We start from the raw sequence: 16,982 nt of genomic DNA on the forward strand, positions 1-16,982 counted from the left end.
TTTGTATTAGAAGCATCTTACATATCCTTCTTGTATAGTTTAAAAATCTGTACTGTTTAAATCTAACAAAGGCAGTTTCTAAGAAATATGTAGATCAGAGTATTATTCTCTAATTATAAGATTCCTTTTACTTTCTTTACATGCAATCTTTAAAGAATATCAAGCATAAAAAACGGTTTATTAAGTTTAAGCTCAATATGCATTTTCAAGCAAATAAGAATTGCAGTGAATGCTTCAACTAATTTTATTTTTTTCAATACAAATGTTCATGTGTTCTGTTGCATTTTGCCAGTATGCAAGCAAAAGTGAAAGACAAGAAATCATAATCTTCTTCTAGCCAAGACTTGAGCATAGCCCTAAAACTTTATTTATACTGGTTTCACATCAAAGTTATCATAATTTTTCAGCTTTAATCAATAGCACTAAGTTATTATGGGAGTGTCCTCAGCATCTGGTTTTTGGTTTTTTGGTTTGTTTTTTTTTTTTCCCCTGAACCTTTAAAATCGAGCACTCCTCACTTCTTATGGAATTGACTTTTCAGTACTGTGGAGGGAAACGGAGCTGTTACAAGAATGAGAGATAAAAATAATTTTTTTGTTCTCTTGAATTATTTTATGAAGATGAGTATTTTTCTTCTGACATCTTCAAATCCTTGCCCAGTCTTTTTCTGGGAGGAAATATGTGCCTGAAACAACATTAATTGTTAGGTTATTACACACCTGTAGCAAGAACTTGTCTGGAATTAAAATGGTACCTTTTAAAACAGTTTTATACAAGTACAAGTATTGTGCTAATTTTTGCAACTTTGACTTTTATCTCGCACCCACTGGGGACATGTGAGTGTGACTAATGTATGCAGAGTTGTAAGCTATTCAGCTGACCTAGTAGTTGTTTTCAGTTGTTTTTCCAGGAGAATTTTCACTAGCGTGGGTTTACTATGTGGCTAGATTGATTTCATTTATGTAAATTGTTGCATATCTTAATCTTTAAACACTGGCCGAGAAAATTCTGTGTTGTGTAAAGATAAGAAATTAGAAGTATGTCTAACACCTGACTTACAATTTCAGTAGTTTGTGTTAATAAAATTACATTATTTTAATCAGTTATTGGCAAAGTAGTGTTTTGATTTTGATTAAATCTAAAAATCACAATGAATACTTCTATTTCAGTGCAAAATGTGCTGTTGGTTTCTGTAGCAGCTATGTAGAAACTTTTTCTACAGAGCAGTTATCTTCTACATACACAGCTTACCTGTTTTCCTTCCCTAAGGTTTTTAATTTTGTCTTCTTCCTCTCAGCAACCTGGGCAGAAAAGAGTGGGGACAAAAGTCATGACTTACTATTAATTAATAAGTCTGTTAGTTAATAAGAATGTGGACAAAAGTCATGACTTACTATTAATGTGAATGTTTTCATTATACCACAAAAGTTCTTCCTCTGGCTGTGACTAGAAAAGTTCTAGTTGTGGAAAAACATGGATTGCTCTTTATGGATGAGAAGGGACTATGTTGAAGATGCAGATACCTCTTTAAAAGAAATAAGTACAAGCTGTTTCCATTTCTATTAAGTAGAAATAAGCCTTCTAAAGCTTCCTGAAGATAGAAAGTGTAAAATCCTATGCAACAAACAATTAAAATTAGTATTACTAAATGTTCATAATATTTGGTGCATTGATAAAATGTTTGGCTTTCTTTAGATTTTCGAGCAAGTATTAAGTGAACTCGAGCCTCTGTGTCTCGCAGAACAGGACTTCATTAGTAAATTTTTCAAACTACAGCAACATCAGAGCATCTCGGGAACAACAATGGTATGACTCTTCATTCTGTCACTGAAGTACAAAATATTGAACAGGCCTCATAAGAAACCTGTTTAAAAAATAATTGCCAGATAAATTCAGAAGTCATGTGATCCACGTGATCAGTAATTTGTTTTTCTTCATTAGCTGGCAGAATCTTTATTTTTGGCCAACCAATACAAAAATCTATTAAATTAAAACTGACACTTTTCTTTTGCCGTGGCTTTGTTTCCTCGTAAGATCACAATAAGCACTTGGAAGGCAGTGGGGAGTAGTTGTGGATAGTGTTGTGTTTGGTGAAACATAACCAGGAAACTACCAGAACCTTGCAAACCACTATATTTGCTACTTTGGGGGGTAAAAAAAGACAACCCAAAACCCCAAACTGATAATTATGTTGATTTTGTCAGATATAAATATAGAATTGGAGACAAGCTTTAAGTTTCCTTTATATACATTCCTTGTTCCTACAGAATGAGGCGGAAGAAATGGATGGAGGAACTTTATCTCGTTTATACACTTCTGGTGTTCCACAAACAATATCATCTGAGTATGTGTTGCTGTTTTTATTGATTCTTAAGCCTACATGTGAATTTATTTGGCATATAAAACTATTTTCTCTATAATCAGAAATTGTTTGCTTTTAGTGAAAGTGAATAGTGAACTCTTAATTTGTTCCTAAACACTGAATGTGTCAGTAAATATAAAAATTTTTGTATATAGGATTGATGTTTCTGCCTATAGTAGTATAAAAAAGGATGCTTAATTCTCTAATAGTTTGCAAAGTGAAACTAGGCACTGTCATATGTAAAATATGCTTTGGAAAATATGCTTAGCGAAGTTCTGAATTTGTGTGTGTGGCAGCTTCCACTCAGAAAATAGTTTCTGGAATATTTTATACCTGTGACTATTGATTTTTACTGTGTGGCATTGGCATTTCTTCCCTTAGCAGCATTCTGGAAATCCAGAGAATTGTTGAATGCAAGTGCGACTGCTATATCCAAAAAATTTATCCTAAAAATGTTATCAAAGAACATGTAAAATAGCCTAGTAAACTGTCAGAGTAATATTTTTTATCTTACGCGTTTTTAATAGGAAGGACATGATCCGGCAAATGATGACAAAAATATTTCGTTGTATTGAACCTGAGCTGAACAATCTTATAGCACTGGGGGACAAGATTGATAGTTTTAATTCCCTTTATATGTTAGTTAAAATGAGTCATCATGTATGGACAGCGCAAAATGTGGACCCGGCTTCCTTTCTCAGCACAACACTTGGAAATGTTTTGGTGACTGTCAAAAGGAACTTTGATAAATGCATTGTAAGTTCTTTAATTATTCTGATTAAGCTAACTATAATATTATAGGAAGCTCACTCCTACCCAGTTTGATTTCGTATTTCTTTATAGTTAAATTTGTCCTTGTAACTTTATTGTTCTTCTACTGGCCAAACCTTCAAAAAAGATGAACTAATTGGTGGTTCTGTTTCTTTTTCCTCTCTGTTCCAGTTTTCTTCAATAATTAGCTATTTGTAACAAATACGACCGCTCATTCGCTGCTGTGAGCTAGCTGACATTTTTAGTTGTTTGTTTAAACTTGTACTCTTACTGAGATTACTGATGTCAGTCAAGTAAACTGTATGTCTGCCTTTTTTACTTACCAAAACAAAACCTCATGGACTTAGGAGGGTTTTGCTTTTCCCCTTTGAGCATAATATGCCAAATGGACATCTCTTCCATGTGTTCAGTTATTTCTATCTTATATCTAACAAAAACTTGGTTCAGATAAAATGGCAAATCTTTTGGCAGTAGCAGAGGCAGCTTCTGTCAGAAAATTCCTTTTGCTACTACAATATGATCATTATATGAAATATGGCAAGTTAAGTGAAAATATAGTTGCTGGTATAATTTTTTTTGTTGTCATAAATACAATTTGATTCTAGGCCAGCATAATAAGACCAACCATTCTTGATCAGTTTAATGCTTAAAATATTTTGAAGCTGATTTTTTTAATTATTATACTCAGAAATAAAATTCCAGGACAAGATTAAAGAAACTTCTTGTAGCAAAAGGAATTGTTAGGTGGGCTGAATCAGAACAGCAAAGTTCCTTGTTAGATTATAGAATGAAAATTTTTAATTGCTTCTAGTGGATTAAGTTTGGTTTTGGTTTTTTTCCTTGTTTTTTTTTTTTTTCTTAATACTAAGTAAGTAAACAAAGGAGGATAAAAGCTGGAAGATTGTACTTGCCCATCTTCCTTTTTTCTTTCCAATTATTGTATTTCTTAACAAATTTTTGAGGGTAAAAAGGGAGGAATACTAAGTAGATAGACTAATTGAAAGATAAAATTATTTCTGTGTTTGAACAAATGTCAGTTTTTCAGTATGTCTGCGTTTTTCTTTTGTCTTACTAGTTGTTACATGGTTTGGAGTTGGAGGCTAATGTCTGTTCTTGTTTTAAATTTAAGAGTAATCAAATGAAGCAGATGGATGAAGTAAAAATCTCAAAGAAGAGTAAAGTTGGGATCCTCCCATTTGTTGCTGAATTTGAAGAGTTTGCAGCCCTCGCTGAATCAATTTTCAAAAATGCAGAACGACGAGGAGACCTAGATAAAGCCTACATAAAACTCATTAGAGCTGTTTTTGTCAGTGGTAGGTCTTCTGAGGTTGTCATAGTTATTAAAATGATTGTTTCCTCCTATTTATATATAATTTTGCTCCAATTAACAGATGATTTTTTTTAAAAGACTCTCTATTGCAAGCCACATGACTGATATTGCGCTGAAATTTTTATTATCTCTGTTATTGGTAGGAGAGCAAGTATAAACCTTTTGATTGTAATAGACTCCTTAAGAGCAAACTGTAGGTATTTCCCTTGGTACGTACCTGTAAAGTAACTTTCATTTATGACAGAGGGAAGTGGTTAAGGCTCCAGAGGGAGAGGAGGTGGCAGCAACACAACATGCTCAGTCTGAAATGGTTTCCTGTCATTTCTCCCCCAGTGTAGTTTAAATTTGGAGACAAATCTGGATGAGATCCCCGGCATTTGGCCCTAATACCATTCATCTTCACAGCCTTGTCTAAAATAAATCACTTGAGTTCTGACTATGATTTGACCCTTTCTTGGCAGATTAGGTCCTTTGTGTTCTAGCCTAACACAGCAGAATGTCTCTCCAAGTCCTTCCTATTTTCCCAGCTATAGTCTGGAAAAACAGCAGTGATACCCTTGTTCTACTGGTTTTAAAAAGCAAAAACCAAAACCCAACAAAAACCAATGCTGAAAAAAAAGGAAGAGGAGGGGGATATGCAAGCCAATGAACTCTGGAAAAATGGGGGGACACAGATGGACAAACCTCTCCGTCCTGATTTCCCTGCAATTTTTCAAACAGCTCCATGTATAGTAATTCCCAGCCACTGAGACGTGCCTCTTTTTTAGGGGAAGATTGGACAAGAGGAGACAACAGAGGCAATAAAGTTAGTTTGAGGAAGTTATAGCATAGTGGCTCTGAACATACTAGGAACTGTGAAGAGACATTACTTCATAGCACAGTAGACTAGAGTCCATATGAGTCAGCAGGAGCATCCCAGCTGACCGGACAGTATTTATTTGATTGCACCCAGCTTTTCTGTCCTTAAGAATTTACTGTTCAAGTGATAAAACTAAGCAAACAGCAAGAGACAGGTAAAACTATACAATGATAAGATAACTAGTGTAGGAAGAATTTAGAAAAGCATGCTTTAAAAGGGGTTCAAAATCATGCCAAACACTGACAAAGAAACAAATCTGTTTCAATTACAGAGCAAACTTAAAGAACAAAGAATTATGATGGGGGAGGATAAGAGACAGAAGTAAAGAATGAAGATGAAACAAAGTTAAAATTCTATACAAAATCAGTGCAAGCAGTATTTTTAATGCACTAGGAGATTTAATTTACAGGTAATGTTTGAAACAGGTCAGAAAGATGTAGTACTTCAGGTAGAATTGGGAGAGAGGGTAGAAAATTATGCAGGAAGAACAAAATTGGCAGTAGCAGACTCTTCCTAGTTGGCAATTCAGTGTTCTGACTGAAATGAATTTGTGATTTTTATTGATACTCTGGTGCCCAGGGTCACTTTCATGGTGGGCATCCTGGTAGTCTCAGCAAAATGATTAATGGATGAATGGGCATACAGACTTAATTGCACTCTTGGTTGAAGCTGTCCTCTTTCAGCCTGCTTTTAGGTGCAGTAAGGGAGTGATAGCTAGAATTTATTTTGCCTACCCTCGTTTTTTTGGGGGGAGGATGAAAGTAAGAGACCTATGTGCAGAATTATGCATTTTTATTATTAAATTTGGGGATTGACAGTAACTTTGACCATAAAAAAACTAAGCAAAAATTGAGAGACTGAGAAGTACATTTTTTAAAAAAAAACACCACTTTATTTAAGATCTTTGTTCTAGCAACAAGGGGAATCAATTGTCTTTGATTTTTCTTAAATAGTGTTAAGAAATAGACTTTTCTTAAGTAGTTCCATCATGTGAAATTTATTAGGGATAACGAAAGGATGCTTGTAAGCCTCCACAGAATATGGGTTGTTTCTCACTTATGTAAATGAGACCATATGTAGTCTCATTTATCTTTTTATAAGTGACTTTTTTGGCATACAAATTTCATGGTCTTAGAGCCTGTGCATATCTGTTACTTCTTTTGAAGGCTCTCAGATACTGATTCATTTAATGGCAATGACAATCATTCATACAAATGGTTGTCATTGATGTAAAATCCAGAATTCCTTTTCTGATAGTATTATGGTTATTGGTTAGGTTTTTCTGAATCTATTTGTCCTTCTGGTATTTTAAGTATTTTGCTTCCTTTTTCTTTCAGTTGAGAAAGTAGCTAACGAAAGCCAGAAAACACCCAGAGATGTGGTCATGATGGAGAACTTCCATCATATTTTTGCAACACTTTCTCGCTTGAAAATTTCTTGTCTTGAGGCTGAGAAAAAAGAAGCCAAACAGAAATACACTGATCATCTTCAGTCTTATGTAATCTACTCACTTGGACAGCCTCTTGAGAAATTAAATGTAAGTATATTTGAGTTTATATAAATTTAAATGGTACAGAGTAGTCTTTCTCAACTGCTTAGTTTGCACTATCAGAACTCTTTATCATTGCATCTATGATAAGCTGTATTTTGTTATTTAGACTCGAGTAAGCCTGGCAAGAGTGCTCTACTCATGAAGGTAACAGTCTTTGATGAAAATAACCAAATTTTTCATGGCAATTAATAATACTGACTCAGCATCAGTTGTATCTTAAGCAAATGGTTTTGAGGAAGGAAAAAGCAAGGAGAAAAGTAGTCAGGAGCTTTGGGGTAATTTTCCCCATCTCAGCTGCAGAGAAAATTACTGTAGGTTCTGAACTGTTCAACAATAAGAAAAGTTTTAGGAAGGTTCTATGTGCCCGAAGTTGAACTAAGTGTTAAACTGAATGCTGATTTAAGTTCAGACTCAGTTCTGCCCACTGAATGTTTCCCATTGCATTGTTCATTGCTTTTTCTATAAGCAGGATTTCAGCCATTCATGTTCAGAAAAGTCTAAGATGTATTCTCTCTTTGAAAATTAAAATGCTTTATTGGCGCTTCCTGCTCGTTGTGGGTTGACTCTGGCCAGCACCAACACTGCTACATAACTAACTGCTTTCTTGCTCCCTCCTGCCCAAGCAAGACAGAGGAGAGAATAGGAAAAGCAAAAGTGAGAAAACTTGGGGGTGGAGATAAAGACAGTTTAATCAGTGAAGGCGAAAGAGAGGAAAAAAAAAAAAAAATGATGCAAAGGCAGTCACTCATTACCTCCCACAAGAGGACTGATGCCCAGCCATTTTCTGAGCAACAGCCACCTTGAAGACAGACTACCACCCCTGCCCCCTCTTCTAACCTGAATTTTTACAGCTAAGCATGATGTTACATGCTATGGAATACCCTTTGGCCAGGTTTGACCTGTTCAGCAATAACCAAAATATTGGTCTGTTATCAGCCCTGTTTTAGCCACAAATCCAAAACACAGAACCATATGGGTTGCTGTGAAGAAAGTTAACTGTCCTGGCTGGACTCAGTACACTGTTTCAAATGATGTTGTAGCTCTACGTGCATTTCATAGGCATACTTCCCTCTTTTATTATGTTTAGCCAACTGGTGTGGGGCAGTGAGGAGAGAGGACAATTATGAACAAATATTGCTGTTGTGTAATGATGCTTGAAGTAGAGACGTTCCTGTTCAGGTGCTTAATCAGTTTATCTGAAAGATACAGTATTTTTCCAGGCTATGGCCTCATTAATTGAGGATTTTGAGGCTGATTCATATTAGTTATAAGGTTGCAAAGAAAAGCTTGGTTGCTTCTAGAAATGATTGATTTCAGTTTTACACTGGTACTTATGGAGTGCTACATTGTTGGGCTGTGCTTTAGTGTTTATGGCTGAGCACTGCTTCATGCTCAATTAAAAAACAAAAATGGGGGAACACACAACAGTCATCAAGCAGAATCAAGACTGTCGTGGGTTAGGCTGACACACCCCCCCCTGCCCCCCCCCCCCAGCCAGTCACTCACTCTCCCCCCCCCCTCCCCCAGGAATGAGGGAGAGAATTAAAGGAGAAACGGGAAACCCGTGGGTTGAGATAAGAACAATTTAATACAGATGATTTAATACACAGTGTAGGTGCTCACCACCCCCTCGTATGCGAAGCCCGTCTCGTCCCGAAGCTGCAATCCCGGACGAACGCAAGGCCCTGAAATAGAGAGGGGCAGAGAGAGAGACAGAGTACTCCGAGAGTGGGAGTACTGGGAGAGAGAGAAAAAGAAAGAAAAACAATAGAGCAACAGCACAGCAAACGCGAAAGAGCCAAAGCGCAAAAGCCCTTCTTTCCGGCTGACCCTCACTTTTATACTGGGCATGACGCTGCGTGATATGGAATACCAATTGGCCAGTTTGTCCCTCAATCTTAAGTTCCACCACAAATCACAAGGGGAATCGTGTCCCCCTTGTCCCAGCTATGCTCCCCCCTCATCCCGCCATGTTTCTGCACTCCAGCCAGAACACGGCACACTGAAAAGTCCTTGGAGTCTCAAACATCAACTTGCTATCAGCATTCTTCTCAGAGCGAGCCCCTGAGTAAAACCAAAACACGGAGCTCTTCTAGCTGCTAAAAAGGAGAGCTAACTCTGTCCCAGCTAAAACTAGGACAAAGACTTAACTACTTAGTTTAGACTCGTGATAATCATTAATGCTGTTATTCTTTGTTAGCATTTTTTTGAAGGCGTTGAAGCTCGTGTAGCACAAGGTATACGAGAAGAGGAAGTAAGCTATCAACTGGCTTTTAATAAACAAGAGCTTCGCAAGGTTATAAAGGAGTATCCCGGTAAGGAAGTGAAGAAGGGGTTGGATAATCTCTACAAGAAGGTAGATAAACACCTCTGTGAAGAAGAAAACTTACTTCAGGTAAACTAAATCATGGTTTAAAAACCTTGTAATGTGTTTACACAAAGGCTTTTTAGTATTGTTTTTGTATATGTATTCTGTGAGAAGTGCCTAACTTCAGCATAACTCTCAAAAAACATGGATTTTGAGCGGAGTTTTTTTATAATCCCATCTGATTCTGTTTGTTGTAACATTGATTTAAACTGTGGTAGTAGAGATAGAGTTCAGAAAGAAACTTCCTTTATGATTCTCTAGCTGACCATTAATGGATGATCTCTGTTCTGCAAAATATACTGGAAGTAGAGAGAACTAGATTTAAATGAACTGTTAACCCAATACGAAATTTAGCTGGTACACTATAGCAGAATATACTTTGTATTGTATCTTTTCTGATAGTTGTATTATCCAAGTTTTTTTCTTATACTCTGTAAACTTTCTTACTGGAGTAAATGATATATAGATTTAAGAGTTAAGCATGTATTAACAGCTTTTTAAAGTCTGAAACATGAATTAGTAGTACTGTTCTGGTTCGGGGTGTTTTCTTTCAAGACAAATGCAATACCTCTTTCAGGGGAACTTCCTCATCTTCTTTACTATTCTCTGCTTTGCAGATTTGGTAGGCGTCATGTAAACATTAAAGATCTTAATGGGTAAACAGCTCGAATAATTTTTTTTAATGTAGCAACTCAGTTTACTGAATGTTGTTGTTAGCAAACTAGTTTTAAAATGACTCCTGAGCTGAGAATCAATGAGCCAATGTTTTTAGTTCACATATTGTGTATTGTGCCAGTTGATGTTTCCTAAAGTTTGCTTTCTTTGGCAGGTTGTGTGGCATTCCATGCAAGATGAGTTTATACGACAATACAAGCACTTTGAAGGGCTGATAGCTCGCTGCTATCCTGGATCAGGAATTACTATGGAATTCACTATACAGGATATTTTAGACTACTGCTCCAGTATTGCACAGTCTCACTAAGTTCTGGAAAGAGAAGCTAGCAAAGCTTGTGCCTGCGTATAAGGGAATCAAACACTATCAACGCTATTTGTTTTTAAAAGGTGGATTTCCATGTGTATGTGTAGTTAACTGCCACATATGTCAAGTTACACTCCTGCTTCAAATGTCTTTCAGGGCAAAATGAAACCTTCGGGGATTTGTTGCTCTTCCACTGGGTTGAAGCACTGTTTGAAAGCATTAATTCTGTGAAACACTTTGGATATAGTTTTTCCCTTCCCCTAATGTTTAGATACTTTTATTTATAATCCCTTCTCTTGCTGAAAGCAGTAAGCACTACCTTCATAGTATGCAAAAAGACTACTACTGTTTCCACTAATACTTTTCATCTTGGAAATTATGTAAGCATTAAAGACTATCAGATCTCTTCCCTTCCTTGTTCTAGAAAGTATGGATGTGGAACTTTATACAGTGGGAATACGGAATTCATGTTCTGAGATGTAATGTAACTATGGCTATAATTCTTAATTAAACTGTGTTCATCATACTCTTTGTGGAGTGTTATTTCAAAAAGGTGAAAACGCAGAGTTATTTCCATTGTTTTGTCTGGGCATTGAAATAGAATTGCTCTATTTCTCAACATGGTTTTTTTGTTTTGTTTTGTTTTGGGTTTTTTTTCTTCCTTTTAGTGATGTAGCATCAGTATATTCCCCCTGATGTAACCGTTTCCTCTTCCTGGATCTTCAGCTGCTTGTGATTCAGGACCTAGTTTTTCTGTACAGCCTGTGGAAATTGCTGAGTTGCTGGATGGAGCTGGGGTGTATATGGAATAGAAACATGTACAACAAAGGTAAACATGGAGAGAGAGTTTAAGATTTTGAGTTTTGAGATGCAAATGCAAGAATAAAAAAAAACCCAAACAACAAAACCACACATCACCACAAACCACCAAACAAAAAAACCACCCAAAACACAAAAACCCACCACCAAACCAGTAATAGGAATGTTCAACTACTCAGAAGGAAAAACTAACCTGCTGGATGGTGACTTGGCCACATTGAGGCAGCTGGATTTGGGTGAGCTTAACTGACACTTGCAGCTCCTTAAATCCTGGTTTTGTTTACCTATAAAATACTTGATACGAGTTGCGTGTAACCTGCTTACGCTGTCTTTGCACATGACAAAAGGCGGCCAACGCAACACCAGAGGGACTTAAGGGTTACGGTCGGCATGAATTCCCTTAAGCTGCTACAGACACCTTGGTAAAAGGACTACCTGTCACTTCCACGTCAGACACTGCACTCCCTGGAGTCTGGCCACGGCAACTATGCTATAGGCAACAAATGCAAACCAGACCCTCTGGAAACGGATCGCAGGCAGCGGTAACACCTCTCTGCTTTGGCTGCAACCGCAGCTAAGCTGCCATCATCATGGGCCGCGCCTCAGCGGGAGACAGCTCATCGGCCAGCCCGGAATTAACCCTCGCGTTAATTCCGGAGGGTCCGTCACCCGAGCCCCCAACCCCGCCTCGCTCGCTCCTCGCTCCCACGGCGCAGCGATCCAGCAGCCGCTGTCGGACCCCGAGGGCGCCCCGCCCCCTCGCGCCGCGGCACCACCCGGCCGGCAGCGCAGGCGCAGTGCGCCCCGCTCCCCCGGCGCGAGGGCTGCCGGTCGCGCGGGAAGGGGTGGGGCGGGCGGCGGTTGGCTCCGCCGGCCTCGGGTGCGGGCGCGTGCCCCGTTGCTGAGGCGACGGGGCGGCAGCGGCCGCTGCGCCGCGCGCCATTTTCAAACCGCTGGCGCGGCCTCGGTGGCTGCGCGGGGTCTGCGGAGCGGGGGCGCCGGCGGGCAGGCCTGCAGGGGAAGCAGGAGAGTGCCGCCGGTGGGGCCGGGGCTCCTCGCAGGCGGGCGGCAGCGGCGCTCGGCGGCTCACTCGGGCTCCCACGGGCTCCCGCGGTCGCGGCAGCGGCTGTTGTAGCAGCCCTGAGGACAGCGTGGCGCTGGACCGTCTCCGTCTGTTCTGCCCCTGCGGAGCGCGGATTCGCCTGAGCGGCTTCCCCTAGCGTCCGGCCTGCGCTCTGGTTCCTTGTTCCCTCGGGGCTCTGCAGCCCTCCCTTCTCCCCCGGACCTGCCTCTCTGCTGAAGGAAGCCTCGCTGAAACATCGTGGCTGGTCCTTAGTGGCTCGCCCTGCAAGAATTTACTTTTAACGGTATGTCTAGTAAGGCCGACCCGGAGGGAGGGTGGAGAGAGCGAAAATAAGCCTGTTATTTATAGGGGCTGACTGCTCCTCTGTAGGTATAGCTTGGGGTTGCGGAAAGGGCTATGAAGCTCCCGGTTTGAGGAGCTAGGTGGCAAGCAGGCTCATAATCAGAAAGAGTTTTCTTGTGCTGTAACGTAGACTTAAAGGTTTTGGTGACTCTTTAAAGAAGAAATCTGTTTTTCTAGAGCGAGAGTTGTCTTTCTATTGGCGAAGTGGCAACACTTCATAGCAAGCGTGGTGTATGAGTATCTAGTCAGAAGTGAACTCCCGGCAAATCGGCTTCAAAACAGGGGCAGACTCATTCAGGCTATCTTGAAAATGATGTTGCAGTAACAGCATTTCACAACACAGCCTTCAGTGTCCATGGACTGTATGGAGACATGTATTAGAGCATTAGTATAGTCAAATGGCTGATCCACTAGGTGCCCATTTTAGCTGAGTGAAAACAAAACTAGCTCTTTATAGCAGAATGAGCTACGTGACCACTAATTACAAGTCAGGAATAGACGTTTTGTAAACGTATTTCAACACACACACACGAAAAAAAGCCTTTAGCATATCAGTTCTGATGAATGAAAAGTGTGTTTTTGGTATTTCCCGGAACTGAGACTGGAAACTCCAGTTCATAGAATCATAGAATAGATTGGTTTGGAAGGGACCTTAAAGAACATCTAGTTCCAACCCCTCTGCCATGGGCAGGGACACCTTCCACTAGATCAGGTTGCTCAAAGCCTCATCCAACCTGGCCTCAAATACTTCCAGGGACGGGGCATCCACAACTTCTCTGGGCAACCTGTCCCAGTGTTTTCACCACCCTCATTGTGAAAAATTTCTTCCTTAATTGACTTTGGTGTTAATGTTACAGACTCAATAAAGAAATTGATTTCATAGCATATAAATTTGTCCGTGCTAATTTCTTTGTGTTCCATTGTCAGCTTTGTAGTTTTATCGTTCTTCTGCATGGCTCAATGACCCTATTATGTTTTCCACGGCCAGGATATGTCTGGGATGTTCTTTAATCTATAGTCACCATGAATTTTTCTGCATTGTTTTCAGACTGAAAGGAGGGATTCAATGTGCTAAAGCTTTTCTGTTTCGTATTCCACCTATAATGGTTAGTCTAATACTTTTCAACATTGCTTCTTTCACACAAATTTATGCAGATTCATTTTATACTTATGGCCTAAGAGAACTGGATCTGAAGTTCCATTATTGCCTATCTTTCATGTCGATGTTCAATTTCAGTCACTGATGACTTAGAACAATAGGGAACAGTTGGTAGGTGCTAAATATGTCTAACACCTAGGTCTTCAAAAGACTGCTCCCAACCATCCAAGCATGTCATAAAATGAAGCACACGAAAGTTGTCATCCTTAGCAGTCTGTGAACAAAGGAGGAACAAAAAATGAGGCTATTGTGAATAACTGAAAGATGCACTCATTTAGACAGCTTGATAAATCCGTGTCTGGAAATGCCTGATTTAAAGATTTAAATGTTTGTTTATCTGATTTTCTGTTTTTCATCTAAAATAGAAATTATATTTTCTTCCTTGCGTCACTAAATTACATGAAATATCTAGATAATGAATTATGTGAACTATTTATGCAGCTAACGTATAATCTTGTGGGAAATATCAAAGTTGTTAAGAGTGCTTTCAACTACTTTGCAAATTCACAGGCAAATCTAGTAAGCTCAATATACCTTTCATCATGACTCAATCGTGATTCACAAGGCTATTAAGATTCTTTAAAGAAAAAGATATTCTGGATTGAGTTGACCGAGTAAGAATGATGTAGAAAGCTTGATTTCCAAAAAGCATTTGAGAAGGTTCTTTGCCAAAGGCTTTTAAGACAGCAGGTCTCTCTCAGAAGTGGAGAAAATGTCGTTTAATAGCTCACTAAGTGGTTAAGGTAGAAAGTACTACCTAACGGTGAATGTGCAGAAGATTTTCAGCTATTTACACTGATCAGTGATCTGAAAGAGCGGGTTAAACAGCGAGGGACGAGATTTGCTCATTATATGGACGTGTTAAGATCAGTCAGAGGGTTGCAGAAGAGTATCACTGGACTGCGTAATAACGTGGTAGTTAAGGAACAGTGTTAATAAAGGCAAAGTGATACACATCATAGACTCTGAAGTGGCAGTTACTGCTCAGAGAGAGAGATGTTAGTGTCTCTGTGAATGCATCTAATTGATGCTTTAGAGCAATCAGAAAGGCAAATGGTAAGTTAGGAATCATTATGAATAGTGAAGGCTACAACAAAGAATCTTTATGGCTGCTTAGAGTGATCTCAGTCTCAGAAAAAGCGTGGAAAAGGGACAAGCTGTACAAGCTACTAGAAAAGTTTGGCACATAGATTTGCTATATCATGAATGACTGAAAGCATGAATAAGGAATGATTATTTAATATGTTTTACAATAAAAAGAAAAAAAGGAGGTGGGATGCACACACGCATAAGTTTATGATATACTTTTCCAGACATACAGTTAAAATCAGAAATTCATTGCTACAGGCTATTTTGATGTAAAAGTGCAAAAGATTCAAGAAAACAATTAGACGTGTCTAAGAAAGGTCTATCAGGTCCTATTATAATGAAATAAGTTCAACTTCAGGCCCATCAAGTCCCTGCACTATAGGCTTATAGAAAGAGAAGGTATCTAGGAGCAAATTTTGGCTCTTTTATGTTTTTATACTCTTGCTATGGCAACTGTCAGAGACATGGGATATTGAGTCAGACTGATCTTGGATTCAACTGAATTGGTACAGCAGGTCATATATTTGTTTTTTATTTCCAGAAAACCAAATTTTCCAGGTTGAGAAGTTACTAGATACTTTTTGATGTCATGATAAGACTAGTGATAGACTTGAAGTTTAGGATATGAGATTTATGCTATGGTTGTCTGTGATGGCAGAGGTCTGGAATTACTGACATGTAAGTTCTTTCCAACAAAGAGTGTACAACAGTTACTGTCTTTCAAGACTTTAGTATCTGTGTTAAGCTCTCTGAAATAACAACTCCTATATCTTAATTTCATTCCTGGATATCTGTTGGACCTACACTCCAGCTACTCATTTCCTGGACTAATTTTGGATTAGATGTGGCTCTAGGGAGTATAAGATAATACCCTATCTTGTTTGATTCTGGTGGCAATAATGTCTTGAATTAAAAATTCCCAGTCTTTAGGAAGGAGAGAGATTCAACCAGAAAGCTATTGGTACCTCTCGATATTAGGGTATGTTTGTGTAACTACACCTCACTTAAAGGTCCATTGCAGTGATTTAGCAAGATCCTGCATGTAATTCCTAGCCGCAGTTACTGGAGTGCTAACATCTGTCCGTTTATGTTCTCCACAGTTACTGTAGAAAAACTTTATTCCCTTACAAGCTGACACACAGTTTTGTTCTTGATGTTTCTTCTGTAAATCTTTCTCAGTATGATTAGTAGAAAAATCTTTTCTCTTTCCAAAACGCAAGCTATTAAATCAAGTCTGATGAAAGATTTTACACTAATTTAATCTTTTTAACTATTACAGTTCTTCTCAAGGAGAAGACGGTCTCAAGAGTTATCAGCTTACTTCTGTGGTGATATGTGTTCCTGAGGTTAAAGTGAGACACAGTAACACAATCACTGTTTTCCTGAATTCAACACAGAATCCTCAACATTAATGCAGAAATACTGAGGCCTCTTTTAGCTTTAATCTTTGGCTGCCGATGGAGAACGAAGAGCATTTAGTACCCATTAGTACATTGACTTCCACTTAGTACATTTATTTGAAGGAGGCGTGCCTCTTCAGCCATCCCAGCCCCATATGTAAGGGATTGTTCTCCATGCCATTGCCCAGTTAATATCTCAACATCCTGAACTTCTTCAAACAAATATTTTGGCATTGCCTGGAACAGATGATGTGCTCATAAGACGGGTGATTTTTCTCTCATCCATGGAGCAGTACCTGGCAACCACAGTCCCATTGCTAGACTTATTTGTAGTGCTTTGATACAGTGAAATGAAATCTTACTTTCCAGCCTCAGACATGAGAGAAACTTGCATGTTTTCTCATTTTACTATTAATAAATAATTTTGTTTTCAACTGCCTGCATATATATATTGAATATATTTTAAAAATCTGTGAGATTGTGAAACAGCATGGTTTAAATGATCTCTATATTCTATTCCCTTTACATGAGATGCAAACAATGCTTCCTCAGATTGGCGGTTTGGCTGCTGAGGTCTTTGCAGCTAATAGGTTAATACTGAAACTTCTGAAGAAATGCGAGGGAAAATGTTTTACAGAAATAATTATTTTTCAAAAAATATTTCTAACATTGAAGAGATGTCTTCACATATTGAGGAGCATCAACTTTAGTATTCCATTTCTTTTCTCATTCTATCTCAAAATCCAGAAGGACATAACAATGCAAAAATTCTTCCTCCCTCAAATGTATGTGGCAAAACCAAAATTCTCATCTGGATTCAGATACAGTAGTGCTGATCCAGCTCCTTTTAGATAAGGTTAGTAATAAA

General features: G+C 38.7%; 2 protein-coding genes across 8 annotated transcripts in view; both read left to right on the top strand.

Annotated features, from left to right (window-relative positions):
- The window catches only part of EXOC1 (exocyst complex component 1), a 32,789-nt gene extending 22,057 nt beyond the window's left edge, over positions 1-10,732 (top strand). For all 7 annotated transcript variants that reach the window (XM_086612385.1, XM_086612387.1, XM_086612386.1 and 4 more), the window contains 7 exons: positions 1,696-1,806; positions 2,268-2,344; positions 2,890-3,118; positions 4,263-4,446; positions 6,660-6,859; positions 9,075-9,269; positions 10,072-10,732. In XM_086612385.1, coding sequence (XP_086468511.1) covers positions 1,696-1,806; positions 2,268-2,344; positions 2,890-3,118; positions 4,263-4,446; positions 6,660-6,859; positions 9,075-9,269; positions 10,072-10,224 — 1,149 coding nt within the window. In that variant the 3' untranslated portion in view covers positions 10,225-10,732. The remainder of the gene's footprint in view (positions 1-1,695; positions 1,807-2,267; positions 2,345-2,889; positions 3,119-4,262; positions 4,447-6,659; positions 6,860-9,074; positions 9,270-10,071) is intronic.
- A 1,649-nt stretch (positions 10,733-12,381) lies between these two features.
- Positions 12,382-16,982, top strand: part of CEP135 (centrosomal protein 135) — a 43,701-nt gene continuing 39,100 nt past the window's right edge. Inside the window, exon 1 of the mRNA XM_086611806.1 lies at positions 12,382-12,407. The gene's annotated coding sequence lies outside the window, so the exon portion shown is untranslated. The remainder of the gene's footprint in view (positions 12,408-16,982) is intronic.

The sequence above is a fragment of the Tauraco erythrolophus genome, chromosome 5, assembly GCF_009769465.1.
Source record: "Tauraco erythrolophus isolate bTauEry1 chromosome 5, bTauEry1.pri, whole genome shotgun sequence".
Lineage (NCBI taxonomy): Eukaryota > Metazoa > Chordata > Aves > Musophagiformes > Musophagidae > Tauraco > Tauraco erythrolophus.